General features: G+C 44.8%; 1 protein-coding gene across 6 annotated transcripts in view; it reads right to left on the bottom strand.

Moving 5' to 3' along the window:
- The window catches only part of LOC115135938 (protein KIBRA-like), a 50,954-nt gene that overhangs the window by 27,400 nt on the left and 6,427 nt on the right, over nt 1–17,127 (bottom strand). For all 6 annotated transcript variants that reach the window (XM_029671173.2, XM_065023711.1, XM_029671172.2 and 3 more), the window contains 7 exons: nt 16,435–16,514; nt 15,228–15,357; nt 9,172–9,321; nt 8,870–8,940; nt 4,258–4,500; nt 2,851–2,940; nt 943–1,538 (listed from right to left, as the gene is read on the bottom strand). In XM_029671173.2, the coding sequence (XP_029527033.2) occupies nt 943–1,538; nt 2,851–2,940; nt 4,258–4,500; nt 8,870–8,940; nt 9,172–9,321; nt 15,228–15,357; nt 16,435–16,514 (1,360 nt within the window). The remainder of the gene's footprint in view (nt 1–942; nt 1,539–2,850; nt 2,941–4,257; nt 4,501–8,869; nt 8,941–9,171; nt 9,322–15,227; nt 15,358–16,434; nt 16,515–17,127) is intronic.

The following is a 17,127-nucleotide window of genomic DNA, read 5'->3' on the forward strand; positions in this document are numbered from 1 at the left end:
ACAGCCCTGTCTCTCTCTCTTGGTCACACTGTGCAGGCTAATACAGCCCTGTCTCTCTCTCTCTAGGTCACACTGTGTAGGCTAATACAGCCCTGTCTCTCTCTAGGTCACACTGTGCAGAATAATACAGCCCTGTCTCTCTCTCTTGGTCACACTGCAGGCTAATACAGCCCTGTCTCTCTCTCTCTAGGTCACACTGTGCAGAATAATACAGCCTTCTCTCTCTCTCTCTCTAGGTCACACTGTGCAGAATAATACAGCCCTGTCTCTCTCTTTAGGTCACACTGTGCAGGCTAATACAGCCCTGTCTCTCTCTCTAGGTCACACTGTGCAGGCTAATACAGCCCTGTCTCTCTCTCTAGGTCACACTGTGCAGGCTAATACAGCCCTGTCTCTCTCTCTAGTTCACACTGTGCAGGCTAATACAGCCCTGTCTCTGTCACTTGGTCACACTGCAGGCTAATACAGCCCTGTCTCTCTCTCTAGGTCACACTGTGCAGAATAATACAGCCCTGTCTGTGGATGTAATAGGTTTATTTTATTTTTATTTCACCTTTAGTTAACCAGGTAGGCTAGTTGAGAACAAGTTCTCATTTGCAACTGCGACCTGGCCAAGATAAAGGTGACATTAATAAGGAATCATAGCTTTCACCTGGATTCACCTGGTCAGTTTATGTCTTGGAAAGAGCATGTTCTGTACACTCAGTGTATATTTACGTTCATATCTTAGTGTGTTGCTAACACTTGATATTTCTATGACTTGTAATGCATTTTGTGTGGATCTTAAACATATTCATTCTTCACGGTTCACAATGGACATGAGGACCATACGGTCCACTATACACCAACACTACACAAGTCTACAGTAGCAGGTAATACAGTCGCTCTCCTGATATTAAAAGAGAGCTTAAATAATATCAGATAGACAGAAAGTGACTGTACCTTTAAACATCTCTCCAACTATGGTAGTGGCATCCTCCTCCACCCCTCCAGGGTGCTGCTGCTCCTCCTTGTCCAGCCCCAGCTCAGTCAGCCTGCTATGCAGCTCCATGTCTAGTCCCCCACCTGGGCCCCCTGGTCCCGCAAACCTCTCCCCGGAGAGGAATATAGAGTCCGTGACCAGTGGCGAGCAGGGCGGCGAGAGTGACGACATCGAAGACCTCGGCGACAGTGAACTGATCGACCTTGGCGTCTCTGATAGTCTCAGCGCCTGTAGCCTGGTTCTGGCCTCTGCTCCCCCACCGACAACACCCCCCTTGTCGCCCGCTCTCTCTCCCCCAGCGACCACCTCGTGTTCGTGGATGGTGGTGATGGAGCTGGAGGGCCGGTAGCTGACCCCCAGGCCACCCTCCTGCAGTAGGGAGTCCAATTTGTTCTGGAAGTCTGGGTCTCCCAGCTCAGGCTGCTCCAGGTAAATATCTGTGAAGCTCAGGGAGGAGGTGGAGCCCAGGGATGACGTGGTGGCCAAAGAGCCCCGGCTGGAGGTCAGAGAGCCACGGCTGCTGCCTGAGGAACACGACAGTGTGCTGGCCGAAAGACTGCAGGAAGAGAGATGGGGAGAAGGGAGGAGAGAGAGGCAGAGAGGAGAGGGTTGGATTGGGAGGAGGGAGGGAGGGAGGGAGGGAGGGAGGGAGGGAGGGAGGGAGGGAGGGAGGGAGGGAGGAGAGAGGCAGAGAGGGAGAAAGATGGAAAGAACATTTGGACATAAAGAAGGCATAGAGAGGGGAGATGGAGAGAAGAGAGAGAAAATCAGAGTAGAGGATGGGGAGGAGAAGAGAACAATACAGAAAGAGGGCAGAGAGAGAGAGAAAATTGGGGGCAGCAAAAAGGATGTAGCGAAAAGCGGAGTGGACGGGGATAAAGGGAGAGGGAGAGAGAGGACCACAGTGTTAGAAGAGCTAGGAGGGTACTCCAACCAAATTTTCCTCATTTTCTTCTCTGTTCCCCCATCTTTTGGCCCTCAGTAACTTCAAATGCAGTGTCTACTCGACAGAAAACATAGTAATTAAAGCTAGGCAAGCTCATTAGGAAAGACACAGGGGAGTTTCTCTGCATCTCAGCCCTTTGATGTATATCAGCTAGAAACAGGATGAATTATGCATTGATAAGAACAAAAACAGAGAGAAAGAGACTAACACTATTGTTGAAGTTATTTGTTTGATTAAACAAGAGTATGGAGAGCGCCTTTTGAAAAAAACTTTAATATATATGACTATCTTACAGAGACTTCACATCTTATAAAACACAGCTTCAGTTTCAGAGTCCATTTCTGAAACGTACACTCCTGTTTCAGAGCTGAAATTCAAATTGACTTTACAAAAACAGTGACTAAAGTATAGGACACATCTTGAGCTTTTAGAGTAAAGGTTAAATACGCAATGTCCTATCCCTCTCTCATTCTCTTTTAAGACCAACAGTCCCTCTTAGAACTGAATGAATCATTCGAGCCACTCAGAAGATAAAATACTGTAGTCTAGAATCTTATGTGAATTTATGGAGCTCTATACATGAAAGACACTCCTTTAAGATGAGGTGAATGTAGACCTTTGAAGACCCTGGATTGAAGTTTGACTCCTTCCCCTCAAAGGGTTGTGGGTAAGCTCAAGGCACCAGGCAGGTTGTGAGGTAAATCTAAAATGCCAAGCCCTCCACAGTTAAAACATTGCCCATGTCTCCAAGGTCTTCTTATTCATTTTTCATTTGGAATGTGCACATTCAGTTGTGCAATAGGAGTTTACATTTTAAGTCGATACATTTAAGTGATTGTGCCTCCTGAACTGGCAGCGTGGTAGTGCTGTGTTACAGCTGGGTGACAGTTGCTGAATGTGTTGTTTAGGTGAGTAAATGTACCTCTTGAGCTGAGTGTGTAGTGATGAGGCCAGGCGAACCATCTCCTCCAGCTCTCTCACCAGCTTGTTCCTCTTACAGTGCAATCTTAATCTGATAGAAAAGACAAAACACCAGCAATGTTAGGTCAAAAAAATTATAATGCAAGCAGAAGAAACAGGCCCTATTCTACTTGGGTAATCAGAATAAACAATCAACTACATGACCATACAATTACATAATTACAACATCTTAATACAATGTTCTTACAAACTAGAGTAATTACAGCATTATAAACAGTTATAAGAGCTAAAGGTTATTTTCTTCCTCAACGAGCAGATACTTCTGACTTCAAATATTAAACGAGCTTGTTAAAAAAAGGCTATTTTGCGTCCACCCTACATCCCCTGTTTGTGATGCTCGAGTTACATATGGGAGAGAGAGATGAGTGGGGGAGAGTGAGAGATAAAAAAAGAAAATGAAAGAAAATTTGAGAAGGAAAGAGGATATATGGGAAAGTAAGAGAAATAGAAGAGAAAGAGCGAAAATAGGCCTAATTGGTATATTCTCCTTGGTTACCTCATCCAGAGTGCAGATTTCCAACCACTAAACAGTAAGTATGGACCTTAGAGAAGGCTAGTTCCAGGTAAGAGGCTAGGGGGAGGGGCTTCTACACTACACTATCAATGTCTATGATCCAATCACAACCATGAACCAGGAATGTCATGAAAAAAGGCTATGCGGATGAAAGCATCCAACACAACAAAAAGAGCAGTGTTGTGTGTCTTGGAGTAACTCTTACACCAGGTCCCCATTAGGGAGTAGACCTTCTGGGTTTATGTAACAGTCATATTACTTACACCATGTCTTTTCACTGCAGTTAAAGCACAGTACAGTAGGTTGTTATCAGCAGGGCAGTGGGCCTTGCTCTGCCTATCTATTCCCTGTCAGTGAATATACTGTAGCCTAGTTCCAGCGGGGTTCCAATGTCCTCCTCTCTCCTTCATGCAACAGCCCCGCTGACCTGTTCCCTCGCTAGCATTAACAGGTGCTGTATAAAACAAATTTAAAAATGCACTCTTTTTGTGAGGTGCTGACTAATGGAACACAAATTCCAAAAAGTGGCAAAAGTTCACTGAGAAGAGTGACTAATTTCATCTCCTGTATTATTGTATGTGACCATGATGCTTTCCTGGTGTGCAGCTCTGTTCCCTCTCTCATTTATCCCTCTTTCCCTGGCCGTGACTTTACCCAGGGAAGGAGTGATCACTCAATGTCTATAAGCCCCATGCTGACCAAGGTTTCCCCCACCTTTACTGCCCAAACAATTTAGCCTCACACTGTTCTAATTAAACAATTTTGTGTTTGCTGCCCACAATGTTTGCAATGACTTTGCACCCCGCGAAGTAGCTATAAATCCTCTCCCCTCACCTCTCGGTCAGGGCCTTGCTCTGGTTGTCCCTGGCAGCCTGCAGGTCTCTCTCAAGCCTTTTCTTTTGTGTCTCTATCTTCTCCTGGTCATTGGGCACTTTCTTGCAAGGCTTGATGTATTGCAGCTCCTTGAGTAGCTCCTCCTTCTCATTGATGAGGATGAGGCGGTCACGCTCTGGGTCCAGCAGCCCTGGCCATGCCTCACTGTCCAGCTTGGCTATCTGCACCTCGATGGTGGCAATCCTGGAGGTGGAGAGAGGAGAGCATAGAGAGTGTATATTTAATGTTCTATTATGTTGTATTTATATGTTCTCCTTTTCTAAGGCCCTGCAATAGACTAGAGTCCAGGGGGTGTACTTGTACATCAAGCAGCCTGATGCTACAAAAACAGTAAACAGGCTCCTACGAGCCGTTCCAGCTCAGACAAGCCAAGGGTTCTTGTAAGGCTACTTAAGTTCTATTTAATCGTGTGGAGGAGAGAAGGTTTAAAAGAGATATGACTTCTAAGTCATTATAAGTGCTCATGACCTAATCAAATGGCTACCCACACTATTTGCATTGCCCCCCCACCCTGCTCCCTCTTTTACACCACTGCTACTCTGTTATTATCTATGCATAGTCACTTTAATAACTCTACCTACATGTACACATTACCTTGACTAACCGGTGCCCCGCAGCATTGTACATAGTCTTGCTATTGTTATTTTACTGCTGCTCTCTATTACTTGTTACTTATATAACTCAGCAAAAAAAAGAAAACGTCCCCTTTTCAGGTCCCTGTCTTTCAAAGAAAATTTGTAAAAATCCAAATAACTTCACAGATCTTCATTGTAAAGGGTTTCGACACTGTTTCCTATGCTTGTTCAATGAACCATAAACAATTAATGAACATGCACCTGTGGAACAGTCTTTAAGACACTAACAGCTTACAGACGGTAGGCAATTATGGTCACACTTTTCAGGGAAGTTACGAACCAATATACACAGGCAGTTTGAAAAAGCTAGCCTTTGCTTTCCTAACAGAAATTTGCATCCTGTAGCACAAACTCCAAAATGTTCTGGGACACTAATGTCCATGGAGAATAAGAGCACCTCCTCCCAGCTGCCCACCACACTGAGGCTAGGAAACACTGTCACCACGATAATTGAGAATTTCAATAAGCATTTTTCTACGGCTGGCCGTGCTTTCCACCTGACTAAACCTACCCCGGTCAACAGCCCTGCACCCCCCTCTCAGCAACTTGCACAACCCTCCCCCATTTCTCCTTCACCCAAATCCAGAAAGCCGATGTTCTGTAAGAGCTGCAAAATCTGGACCCCTACAAATCAGCAGGGCTAGACAATCTGGACCCTCTCTTCCTAAAATAATCTGCCACAATTGTTGCAACCCCTATTACTAGCCTGTTCAACCTCGCTTTCATATCGTCTGAGATACCCAAATATTGGAAAGCTGCCGCGGTCCTCCCCCTGTTCAAAGGAGGTGATAATCTAGACCCAAACTGTTACAGACCTATATCCATCCTACCCTGCCTTACTAAGGTCTTCGAAAGCCAAGTTAACAAATAGATCACCAACCATTTCGAATCCCACCATACCTTCGCCACTATACAATCTGGTTTCAGAGCTGGTCATGGGTGCACCTCAGCCACACCAAGGTCCTAAACAATATCAAAACCGCCATCGATAAGAGACAATACTGTGCAGCCGTATTCATCGACCTGGCCAAGGCTTGACTCTGTCAATCAACACATTCTTATCGGCAGACTTAACAGCCTTGGTTTCTCAAATTACTGCCTCGCCTGGTTCACCAACTACTTCTCCGACAGAGTTCCTTGTGTCAAACCGGAGGGCCTGTTGTCCGGACCTCTGGCAGTCTCTATGGGGGTGCCATAGGGTTCGATTCTCGGGCCAACTCCTTTCTCTGTATACATCAATGATGTCGCTCTTGCTGCTGGTGATTCTCTGATCCACCTCTATGCAGACGATAACATTCTGTATACTTCTGGCCCTTCTTTGGACACTGTGTTAACTAACCTCCAGACGAACTTCAACGCCATACAACTCTCCTTCTGTGGCCTCCAACTGCTCTTAAATGCAAGTTAAACTAAATGCATGCTCTTCAACCGATCGCTGCCCGCACCTGCCCGTCCGTCCAGCATCACTACTCTGGACGGTTCTGACTAAGAATATGTGGACAACTACAAATATCTAGGTGTTTGGTTAGATTGTAAACTCTCCTTCCAGACTCACATTAAGCATCTCCAATCCAAAATGAAATCAAGAATCGGCTTCCTATTTCGCAACAAAGCCTCCTTCACTCATGCTGCCAAACATACCCTTGTAAAACTGACTATCCTACCGATCTTTGACTTCGGCGATGTCATTCACAAAATAGCCTCCAACACTCTACTCAGCAAATTGGATGCAGTTCATCACAGTGCCATCCGTTTTGTCACCAAAGCCCCATATACTACCCACCACTGCGACCTGTATGCTCTCGTTGGCTGGCCCTCGCTTCTACACCTGCATTGCTTGCTGTTTGGGGTTTTAGGCTGGGTTTCTGTACAGCACTTTGAGATATCAGCTGATGTACGAAGGGCTATATAAATAAATTTGATTTGATTTTGATTCTTATTCGTTGCCAAACCCACTGGCTCCAGGTCATCTATAAGTCTTTGCTAGGTAAAGCCCCACCTTACCTCAGCTCATTGGTCACCATAGCAGCACCCACCCCAGCAAGTATCTTTCACTGGTCACCCCCAAAGCCAATTCCTCCTTTGGCCGCCTTTCCTTCCAGTTCTCTGCTGCCAATGACTGGAACGAATTGCAAAAAATCACTGAAGCTGGAGACTCATATCTCCCACTCTAACTTTAAGCACCAGCTGTCAGAGCAGCTCACAGATCACTTCACATAGCCCATCTATAAATAGCCCATCCAACTACCTCATCCCCATACAGTTATTTATTTTTGTGCTCCTTTGCACTCCAGTATCTCTACTTGCACATTCATCTTCTGCACATCTATCACCCCAGTGTTTAATTGCTAAATTGTAATTATTTCCACACTATGGCCTATTTATTGCCTTACCTCCCTTATCTTACCTCATTTGCACACACTGTATAGACTTTTCTATTGTGTTATTGACTAAATGTTTGTTTATTCCATGTGTAACTCTGTTGTTGTTTGTGTCGCACTGCTTTGCTTTATCTCGACTAGGTCACAATTGTAAATGAGAACTTCTCAACTAGCCTACCTGTTTAAATAAAAGGTCAAATAATGTTTTATTTTAAACAGTTATGAAAACTTAGGACACTAAAGAGGCCTTTCTACTGACTCTGAAAAACACCAAAAGAAAGATGCCCAGGGTCCCTGCTCATCTGTGTGAACGTGCCTTAGGCATGCTGCAAGGAGGCATGAGGACTGCAGATGTGGCCAGAGCAATACCTTGCAATGTCTGTACTGTGAGACACCTAAGACAGCACTACAGGGAGACAGGATGGACAGCTGATCTTCCTCGCAGTGGCAGACTACATGTAACAACACCTGCACAGGATCAGTACATCCAAACATCACACCTGCGGGACAGGTACAGGATGGCAACAACAACTGCACGAGTTACACCAGGCACGCACAATCCCTTCATCAATGCCCAGACTGTCCGCAATAGGCTGAGAGAGGGTGGACTGAGGGCTTGTAGGCCTGTTGCAAGGCAGGTCCTCATCAGACATCACTGGCTACAACGTCGCCTATGGGCACAAACCCACCGTCGCTGGACCAGTCAGGACTGGCAAAAAGTGCTCTTTACTGACAAGGTGCGGTTTTGTCTCACCAGGGGTGATGGTCGAATTCGCGTTTATCGTCGAAGGAATGAGCGTTACACCGAGGCCTGAACGATTTGGAGGTGGAGGGTCTGTGATGGTCTGGGGCGATGTGGCACAGCATCATCGGACTGAGCTTGTTGTCATTGCAGGCAATCTCAAAGCTGTGCGTTGCAGGGAAGTTGCATCCACCTCCCTCATGTGGTACCCTTCCTGCAGGCTCATCCTGACATGACCCTCCAGCATGACAATGCCACCAGCCATTCTGCTCGTTCGGTGCGTGATTTCCTGTAAGACAGGAATGTCAGTGTTCTGCCATGGCCAGCGAAGAGCCCGGATCTCAATCCCATTGAGCACGTCTGGGACCTGTTGGATCAGAGGGTAAGGGCTAGGGCCATTCCACCCAGAAATGTCTGGGAACTTGCAGGTGCCTTGGTGGAAAAGTGGGGTAACATCTCACAGCAAGAACTGGCAAATCTGGTGCAGTCCTTGAGGAGGAGATGCACTGCAGTACTTAATGCAGCTGGTGGCCACACCAGATACTGACTGTTACTTTTGATTTTGACCCCCCTTTGTTCAGGGACACATTATTCCATTTCTGTTAGTCACATGTCTTTGGAACTTGTTCCATTTGTCTCAGTTGTTGAATCTTATGTTCATACAAATATTTACACATGTTAAGTTTGCTGAAAATAAACACAGTTGACAGTAAGAGGACGTTACTTTTTTGCTGAGTTTATATATAGACTGATGGGTTGTGTTGAGAATGAGTCATCTGGGTTACACAAGTTACCTTCTATTTGCTTCTTCATACTTCAGGCTCAGTCGCACCTTCTCTGCCAAGTTGTTGGTGTTGGTCACAAACTATATCAAACAAAAATCAAGGTGTGTGACAAAGCTACATTCTGATCAATTAGTGACGCAACCAGTGCATTGTAACCTTGTTCCTGTTCATTAGGGCACACCAAAGGGAAACATTTTGAGACAAGGAAAAATGAAAACAAAGCATTTCCTATTGGACAAGTCCAGGTATTCCCTCACAATTTCAGTCTATTGTCTTCCGTGCCAACTGAACAGACCCTCCCCCCCGCTCACCTCAGCAGGTATGTTGGTCTGGGATCCGGCTTCGGAGTAGAGGCGGGGGATGTACAGCTCAGAGTTGGCCAGGGAGGGGCTGCTTCCCCACAGGTCAGACTGAGAACCCACCGAGTCCAACTGGAAGCCATCCTTAAGCACTGCTAGTTTCTACAGGGAGAGGAGACCGACACATACAGGCTTAACAAAATCAGAGATAGTGAAATCAAAATGGAATAGTATGTTTTATGTCCTTTGCTGCATGTCTTACATTCACAAAGCTCCTATCCTATGGTATAAATCTATAACACATATCATCATCATAGAGATAGGCAGTTACCTTTATCTCTGTCTAAAAGGAAACACCAACATAAAAAGTGTCTTAATATGGTGTTGGGCCACCATGAACCAGAACAGTTTCAATGCACCGTGGTTTAGATTCTACAAGGGTCTGGAACTCTATTGTAGGGATGCGACACCATTCTTCCACAATACATTCCATAACTTCGTGTTTTGTTAATGGTGCTGCAAAACACTGTCTCAGTCGCCACTTCAAAATGTTCAATTGGGTTGAAGCCTGGTGACTGACATGGCATACATCATTTTCATATTTATCAAACCATTCAGTGCCCTGTGGATGGGGGCATTGTCATGCTATGGGGGCATAACCATGGTACCCAAAATAATGGCCTGCCCTAGATTTTTATACATGACCCTAAGCATGATGGGATGTTAATTTCTTAATTATTTCAGGAACCACACCTGTGTGGAAGCACCTGCTTTCAATATACTTTGTTTCCCCCAAATACTCATGCGTTTCAATATTTTGGCAGATACTTGTAGACGAGTACTGTACATTGCATAAAGATGTGTTTTTGAAATGGGAAACCTTTTCGCAACAGTGGCCAAAAACAGTAACCTACTTTTAAAGCTGTGCTGGTCTTTAAGGTTGTTGATAGATTTCATACATGGCTCAGCACTGAAGCATGGAGTGGAATAAACCTTATCTTGACTATTGTAAACAAGTAGAAACAGCAAAGAAGACGGCCACCGAGGCTCCCCTTGGACACAATGCTGACTGAGTAGGGCAGGCTTCATAGAGTACAGTTACATGCACAATGATACGATTGTGGTCAGAATAATACACTGAAATATAAGCAACATGTAAAGTGTTTGTCTCATGAGCTGAAATTAAAGATCCCAGAACTTGTCCATACTCACAAATTGCTTATTTCTCAAAAAACGTGCACAAATTTGTTTACATCCCTTTTAGTGAGCATTTCTTCTTGTCAAAATAATCCAACCACCTGTCAGGTGGGGCATATCAAGAAGCTGATTAAACAGCATGATCATTACACAGGTGAACCTTGAGCTGGGGACAAGAAAAGGCCACTCTAAAATGTACAGATTTGTCACACAACACAATGCCACAGACAACTCAAGTTGAGGGAGCGTGAAATTGGCATGCTGACTGCAGGAATGTCCACTACAGCTGTTGCCAGGGAATTGAATGTTAATTTCTCTACCATAAGCTGCCTCCGTCATTAAGAGAATTTGGCATAAAGTCCAAACGGCATCACAACCGCAGACCACCTCGCCAGCCCAGGACCTCCACAACCGGCTTCTTCACCTGCAACATTGACTGAGACCAGCCAATCATGTGAAATTTATTTCAATTGCCCGATTTCCTTATATGAACTGTAACTCTGTAAAATCATTCCAAATTGTTGCATGTTGCATTTTTGTTCCACAAAGATCAATTTATACACACACAACGTTCATCATTCTACCTTATGGGACTTCGATAAATGCCGAAAATAGCCAATCAAAATAAACGTTCTACCACAGTGACCATGTTTTTTTTGTGGCGCCTATTTGATTCCGAGTTCGGACATACAGTGTCATTGGAATGTATTCAGACCTCTTAACTTTTTCCACATTTTGTAACAGCCTTATTCTAAAATGCATAGTTTTTTCCCCCCCTCATCAAATCTACACAATACTCCATAATGACAAGCAAAAACAGATTTTTGAACATTTTGCTAATTTATTACAAATTTAACACTGAAATAACACATTTACATAAGTATTCAGGCCCTTTACTCCGTACTTTGTTGAAGCACTTTTCAGGTCTCTCCAGAGATGTTCGATCGGGTTCAAGTCGGGTTCGAGTCCGGGCCCTGGTTGGGCCACTCAAGGACATTCAGAGACTGAATGTCCTTGAGTGTGTAGTCTTGGCTGTGTGCTTAGGGTCGTTGTCCTGTTTGAACGTGAACCTTCGCTCCAGTCGGAGGTCCTGAGCACTCTGGAGCAGGTTTTCATCAAGGATCTCTGTACTTTGCGCAGTTCAACTTACCCTCGATCCTGGACTAGTCTCCCAGTCCCTGCCGATGAAAAACATCCCCAGAGCATGATGCTGCTACCACCATGCTTCACCGTAGGGATGGTGCCTGGTTTCCTCCAGATGTGAAGCTTGGAATACAGGCCAAAGAGTTCAATACTGGTTTCATCAGACCAGAGAATCTTGTTTCTCATGGTCTGAGAGTCTTTAGGTGCCTTTTGGCAAACTCCAAGCGGGCTGTCTTTTACTGAAGAGGTGGCTTCCATCTGGCCACTCTACCTTAAAGGCCTGATTGGTGAGTGCTGCAGAGATGGGAGAAACTTCCAGAAGGACAACCATCTCCACAGGAGGAACTCTAGAGCTCTATCAGTGAGCATCAGATTCTTGGTCACCTCCCTGACCAATGTCTTTCTCCCCCGATTGCTCAGTTTGGCCAGGCGGCCAGCTCTAGGAAGAGTCTTGGTGGTTCCAAACTAGTTTTATTTAAGAATGATGGAGGCCACTCTGTTCTTGGGGACCTTCAACGCTGCAGACATGTTTTGGTACCCTTCCCCAGATCTGTGCCTCGACACAATCGTTTCTCAGAGCTCTACGGACAATTCCTTTGACCTCATGGCTTGGTTTTTGCTCTGACATGCACTGTCAACTGTGGGACCTTACATAGAGAGGTGTGTGCCTTTCTAAATCATGTCCAATCAATTGAATTTAGCACAGGTGGACTCCAATCAAGTTGTAGAAACATCAAGGATGATCAATGGAAACAGGATGCACCCGAGTTCAATTTTGAGTTTCATAGCAAAGGGTCTGAATACTTATATAAATAAGGTATGTTTATTTTTTTTAGACATTTGCAAAATATCTACAAACCAGTTTTTGCTTAGTCATTATAGGGTATTGTGTGTAGATTGCTGAGGAAAAACATTTACAACCATTTTAGAATAAGGCTGTAACAAACAAAATGTTGAAAAAGTAAAGGGGTCTGAATACTTTCCGAAGGTAACGTATACTCTACATCACCAGAAGTATGTGGACACCTGCTCGACAAACATCTCAATCCAAAATCATGGACATGAATATGTAGTTGGTCCCCCATTTGCTGCGTAACAGCCTCCACTCTTCTAGGAAGGCTTTCCACTAGATATTGGAACATTGCTGTGGGGACTTGCTTCCACACAGCCACAAAAGCATAGTGAGGTCGGGCACTGATGTTGGGCGAGTAGGCCAGGCTCGCAGTCGAAACTCCATTTCATCCCAAAGGTGTTTGATGGGGTTGAGGCCAGGGCTCTGTGCAAGCCAGTCAAGTTCTTCCACACAGATCTCGACAAACCATTTCTTTATTCGCCTCGCTTTGTGCACAGGGGTATGGTCATGCTGAAACAGGAAAGGGCCTTCCCCAAACTATTGCCACAAAGTTGGAAGCACAGAATCATCTAGATTTCCCTTCACTGGAACTAAGGGGCCTAGCCCAAAGCATGAAAAACAGCCCCAGAGCATTTTTCCTCCTCCACCAAACTTTACAGTTGGCACTATGCATTTCGGGCAGGTAGTGTTCTCCTGGCATCCGCCAAACCCAGATTCGTCCGTCGGACTGGCAGATGGTGGAGCGTAATTAATCACTTCAGAGAACGTGTTTCCACTGCTCCAGAGGCCAATGGAGCTTTACACAATTCCAGCCGACACTTGGCATTCCGCATGGAAACCCATTTCATGAAGCTCCCGATGAACAGTTCTTCTGCTGACGTTGCTTCCAGATGCAGTTTGGAACTCAGTAGGGAGTGTTGCAGAGGACAGAAGATTTTTACGCGCTTTGCGCTTTAGCACTTGGAGGTCCCACTCCTAGCCGTTTCCACTTCACAATAACAGCACTTACAGTTGACCAGGGTAGCTCTAGCTGGGCAGAAATTTGACCAAATGACTTGTTGGAAAGGTGGCATCCTATGACGATGCCACGTTGAAAGCCACTGAGCTCTTCGGTACAGGCCATTCTACTGACAATGTTTGTCTATGAGGATTGCATGGCTGTGTGCTCAATTTTTTTTTTTACACTTGTCAGTAAGGGATGTGGCTGAAATAACAGAATCCAATCATTTGAAGGGGTTTCCACATACTTTAGGCCATGTAGTGTTAAAGTTTATATGTGAAACCAATTTCTATAGATGCACACTTTGTTCTTCTGAAATCACTTCGGTCACGCAAAAGGAGGAAGTTCGTGCTAGAACATGTGCGGATCAAATACACCGCTTTCACGCTGATTAAGGCGTTTGAAAGATTGCTCAGAAAATCAGGTGTTTTAATCGGCATATGCTTAATTAAAATATGACCTTACGCCGATTAAGATAAGCAAAGTAAGGTGTTTACATGACTAATGCCATAATTCGTCTACTGCCACAATCAGTTTAATATCTAATTATATGATCATGTAAACATACTCACACTGCAGTCAGACAGACACTGCAAAGCCAACACACATACAACTGAACTGTCAGAAGGCTGGGGAGGTGAGGCATCCCAGTGGGGGGGGGGTCATGGGGGCTATGCATTATTAAACACAACCCAGCCCCTACTAACAAACACTTTGTTGTTTTCTACAGCTGCTGCCACCAAGATTAAAAACGGGGCATGTGTGTATATATATATACACACACGTCTCACCCCACATTTCCTAAGCGGAGCATGAAGTAGGCAGGCGAATACCACCCACGCACTCCTCTGTCTCAGCTTCTAAGTCTCAGCCTGCTGGTGCATCATTGACTGAGCAGCAAAGTCATGGCAGGAATATGTATGAGTCTGTTCGTCTGCCGAGGGGACGCAGGGACATGAGGGGAGACGGAGAAGTTGCAGGGGACAGAGGAAAAGAGGGAGGGTGATGCCCCAGCGGAGGGAAAACTGAGCAGTGTGAGACGAAGAGGTATCCGTCTACCAGAGACTGAGAGATTTTGCATTCCTGGTGTAACTCGGGTAGTCATTGCTGCCATCCTATACCCGTCCCGCAGGTGTGATGTTTAGACGTACCGATCCTGTTCCGGTGTTGTTACACGTGGTCTGCCACTGAGGACGATCAGCTGTCCGTCCTGTAGTGCCGTCTTAGGCGTCTCACAGTACGGACATTGCAATTTATTGCCCTGGCCACATCTGCAGTCCTCATGCCTCCTTGCAGCATGCCTAAGGCACATTCACGCAGATGAGCAGGGACCCTGGGCATCTTTCTTTTGATGTTTTTCAGAGTCAGTAGAAAGGCCTCTTTAGTGTCCTAAGTTTTCATAACTGTGACCTTAATTGCCTACCCTCTGTAAGCTGTTTGTGTCTTAACGACCGTTCCACAGGTGCATGTTCATTCATTGTTTATGGTTCATTGAACAAGCATGGGAAACTGTGAAGTTATTTGGATCTTTACGAATTATCTTTGGCCAGGGTCCTGAAAAGGGGACATTTCTTTTTTTGCTGAGTTTCTCTCTGCACACAACACCTGACCGACATCCCATCTTATCCATTCACCAACCCCTCTCCCTCCCTCATCCCCCGCTCCTCCCATCAAATCAATGTTTATTTGTCACGTGCGGCAAATACAACACGTGTAGACCTTACAGTGAAATGCTTACTTACAAGCCCTAACCAACAGTGCAGTTTAAATAAAAAAATAAAAAAGGTATTAGATAAACAATAGATTGGTAAAGAAAGAAATGAGTGAAAATAACAGTAGCGGTGGCTATATACAGGTGGTACCGTCCCTGCTTACCTGCATGAGCTCCTGTTTCTCCTTCTCCCCGGAGCTGATGGCGTCCCGGATGGACTTGACCTCGTTCAGGGTGGCCTGCTCATCGTGAAGCTTGACACCGTAAGGCACGCTGGACACCTTGTGGTCGATCCTGGAGGGAGGCACACGGTGGAAACAAATCAGAGAGTGAGTTATTAAACAGTCTTGAAATAGCACATCTTCAGGTGTACTATCTGAGTTGTACATTTTTGCTCTCAGATTATTATTCTATAGTTTGTTGAAGAGGGATGATGTTTACAAAAACACGTTTCATTTTCACTATGATAATCCTACTGTGCCACTTTCAAACCATCCTGATCTAATCTAGACAGGAGTGACCAATAAGAAACTATGGATCCATTACAGGAGTCAAACTGGATTTAAAGGGCCACAGGTGTAGAGAGAGAGGAAAGAGCTCGTCAGCGACACAGGGAGAGAGACCATCCATTAGTGGCGGCAGCAGCATATATGTAAAGCCAGTCATCAGCAAGTCATGCGTGCAGCAGAACAACAGGTCTTTCCACATTCTTACAAGAGCAATGGAGGGCGGGAGGGTGCATGCGAGGGAGGGGAGCAGCACTCCTCCATTACAGGCCAAGGAGAACTAGAACAAATGAAGCCTCTGTAAGCCTTTTCCACCTGGCTGTTAGAATAGATCCTCTTATTCTATTTCAGTCTTATGTTATAAAGATCCTAAGGTATTTTCTTTGGGAAAGGAGAGTTTAGGACTGACATAGGATGTTAGTGTGTTAGTATATTATTGTTGTTTCATGAGGGTTGGTAAATGTCTTTGATATCAAATGAAGGTCATGGAAGAATGGATCGGAATCCAATAGAACCACTATGTATCTTGTCGTTCATTTACAAAAACAAACATCACAGAAATGAGCCAGGACACAGCTTTTTCCACAACACACATTGTAGAAGCAGCACATCAGGCACTCCAAGAGAATTGTGTTTCGCAGGCAAAAATAGGGATATTTGACCCTTTTGAAGGTCATGCTTGAAATTACAATTGGAATCACTGTCTATGTAAATGGCAGCGAGTTGCCATTTCGACTATAGTGAGATGTGAGGGCCTCGAGGTTGTTGATGTGTTGACAACTGGAATTTTTCTGCAACTGTATGGAAAAAGCAGAAGCCTACTACTATGAAGTGTGATTGTGTAACGAGGTTGGGTTGCACTTACTCTTTCAGCGTTTCAAAGCCCTGCTCTTTGTACTGCAACTCTTGTTTCATGCAGGCTAGGTCTCTCTTCAGCTTATTCACCTAAAGGAGACAAACACACAGGACTATAGTTATTTCACTGAAATGAAAAATGGCCAGGTCAAAATACTATTGATTACTGGGAATATGATCATATTCAGCATAGTCACCTGAGAGAAACACACAGTATACATTTACTGAAATAAAAAATGTCCAGTTGCAATACAATTGATTATTTGGCTATATTTGGGAACAGCTGATTCAAATAGAACCGATCGTGTTTGTTCCTTGCAGAAAAAGAATTAGGATATAACTGATAATGCACCTGATCGTATCTAATATGATTAAATATGATATGATTAAAACAAAACATTTGCTTATTGTACTTTTATGAAATGTGGAGGGGGGGGAAATCGACAAATAATCCAACAGTGTATTACTGTTACGCAACACCAACTGGCAGCTCTGGGAAGCGTCCCAAAATTGTACCCTATGTAGTACACTGCTTTTGACCAGAGTCCTATGGTCCCTGGTCAAAAGTAGTACACTATATAGGGAATAAAGTGCCATTTGGGACACAGGCCTGGGTGCAGTTCTCAGACAAAGATGTCACTTACACACATTCCTCCTTTACAATGAGAAAGAGAGTTGGACACTCAGTCACTTAGCAACAGCC

The sequence above is a fragment of the Oncorhynchus nerka genome, linkage group LG10, assembly GCF_034236695.1.
Source record: "Oncorhynchus nerka isolate Pitt River linkage group LG10, Oner_Uvic_2.0, whole genome shotgun sequence".
Lineage (NCBI taxonomy): Eukaryota > Metazoa > Chordata > Actinopteri > Salmoniformes > Salmonidae > Oncorhynchus > Oncorhynchus nerka.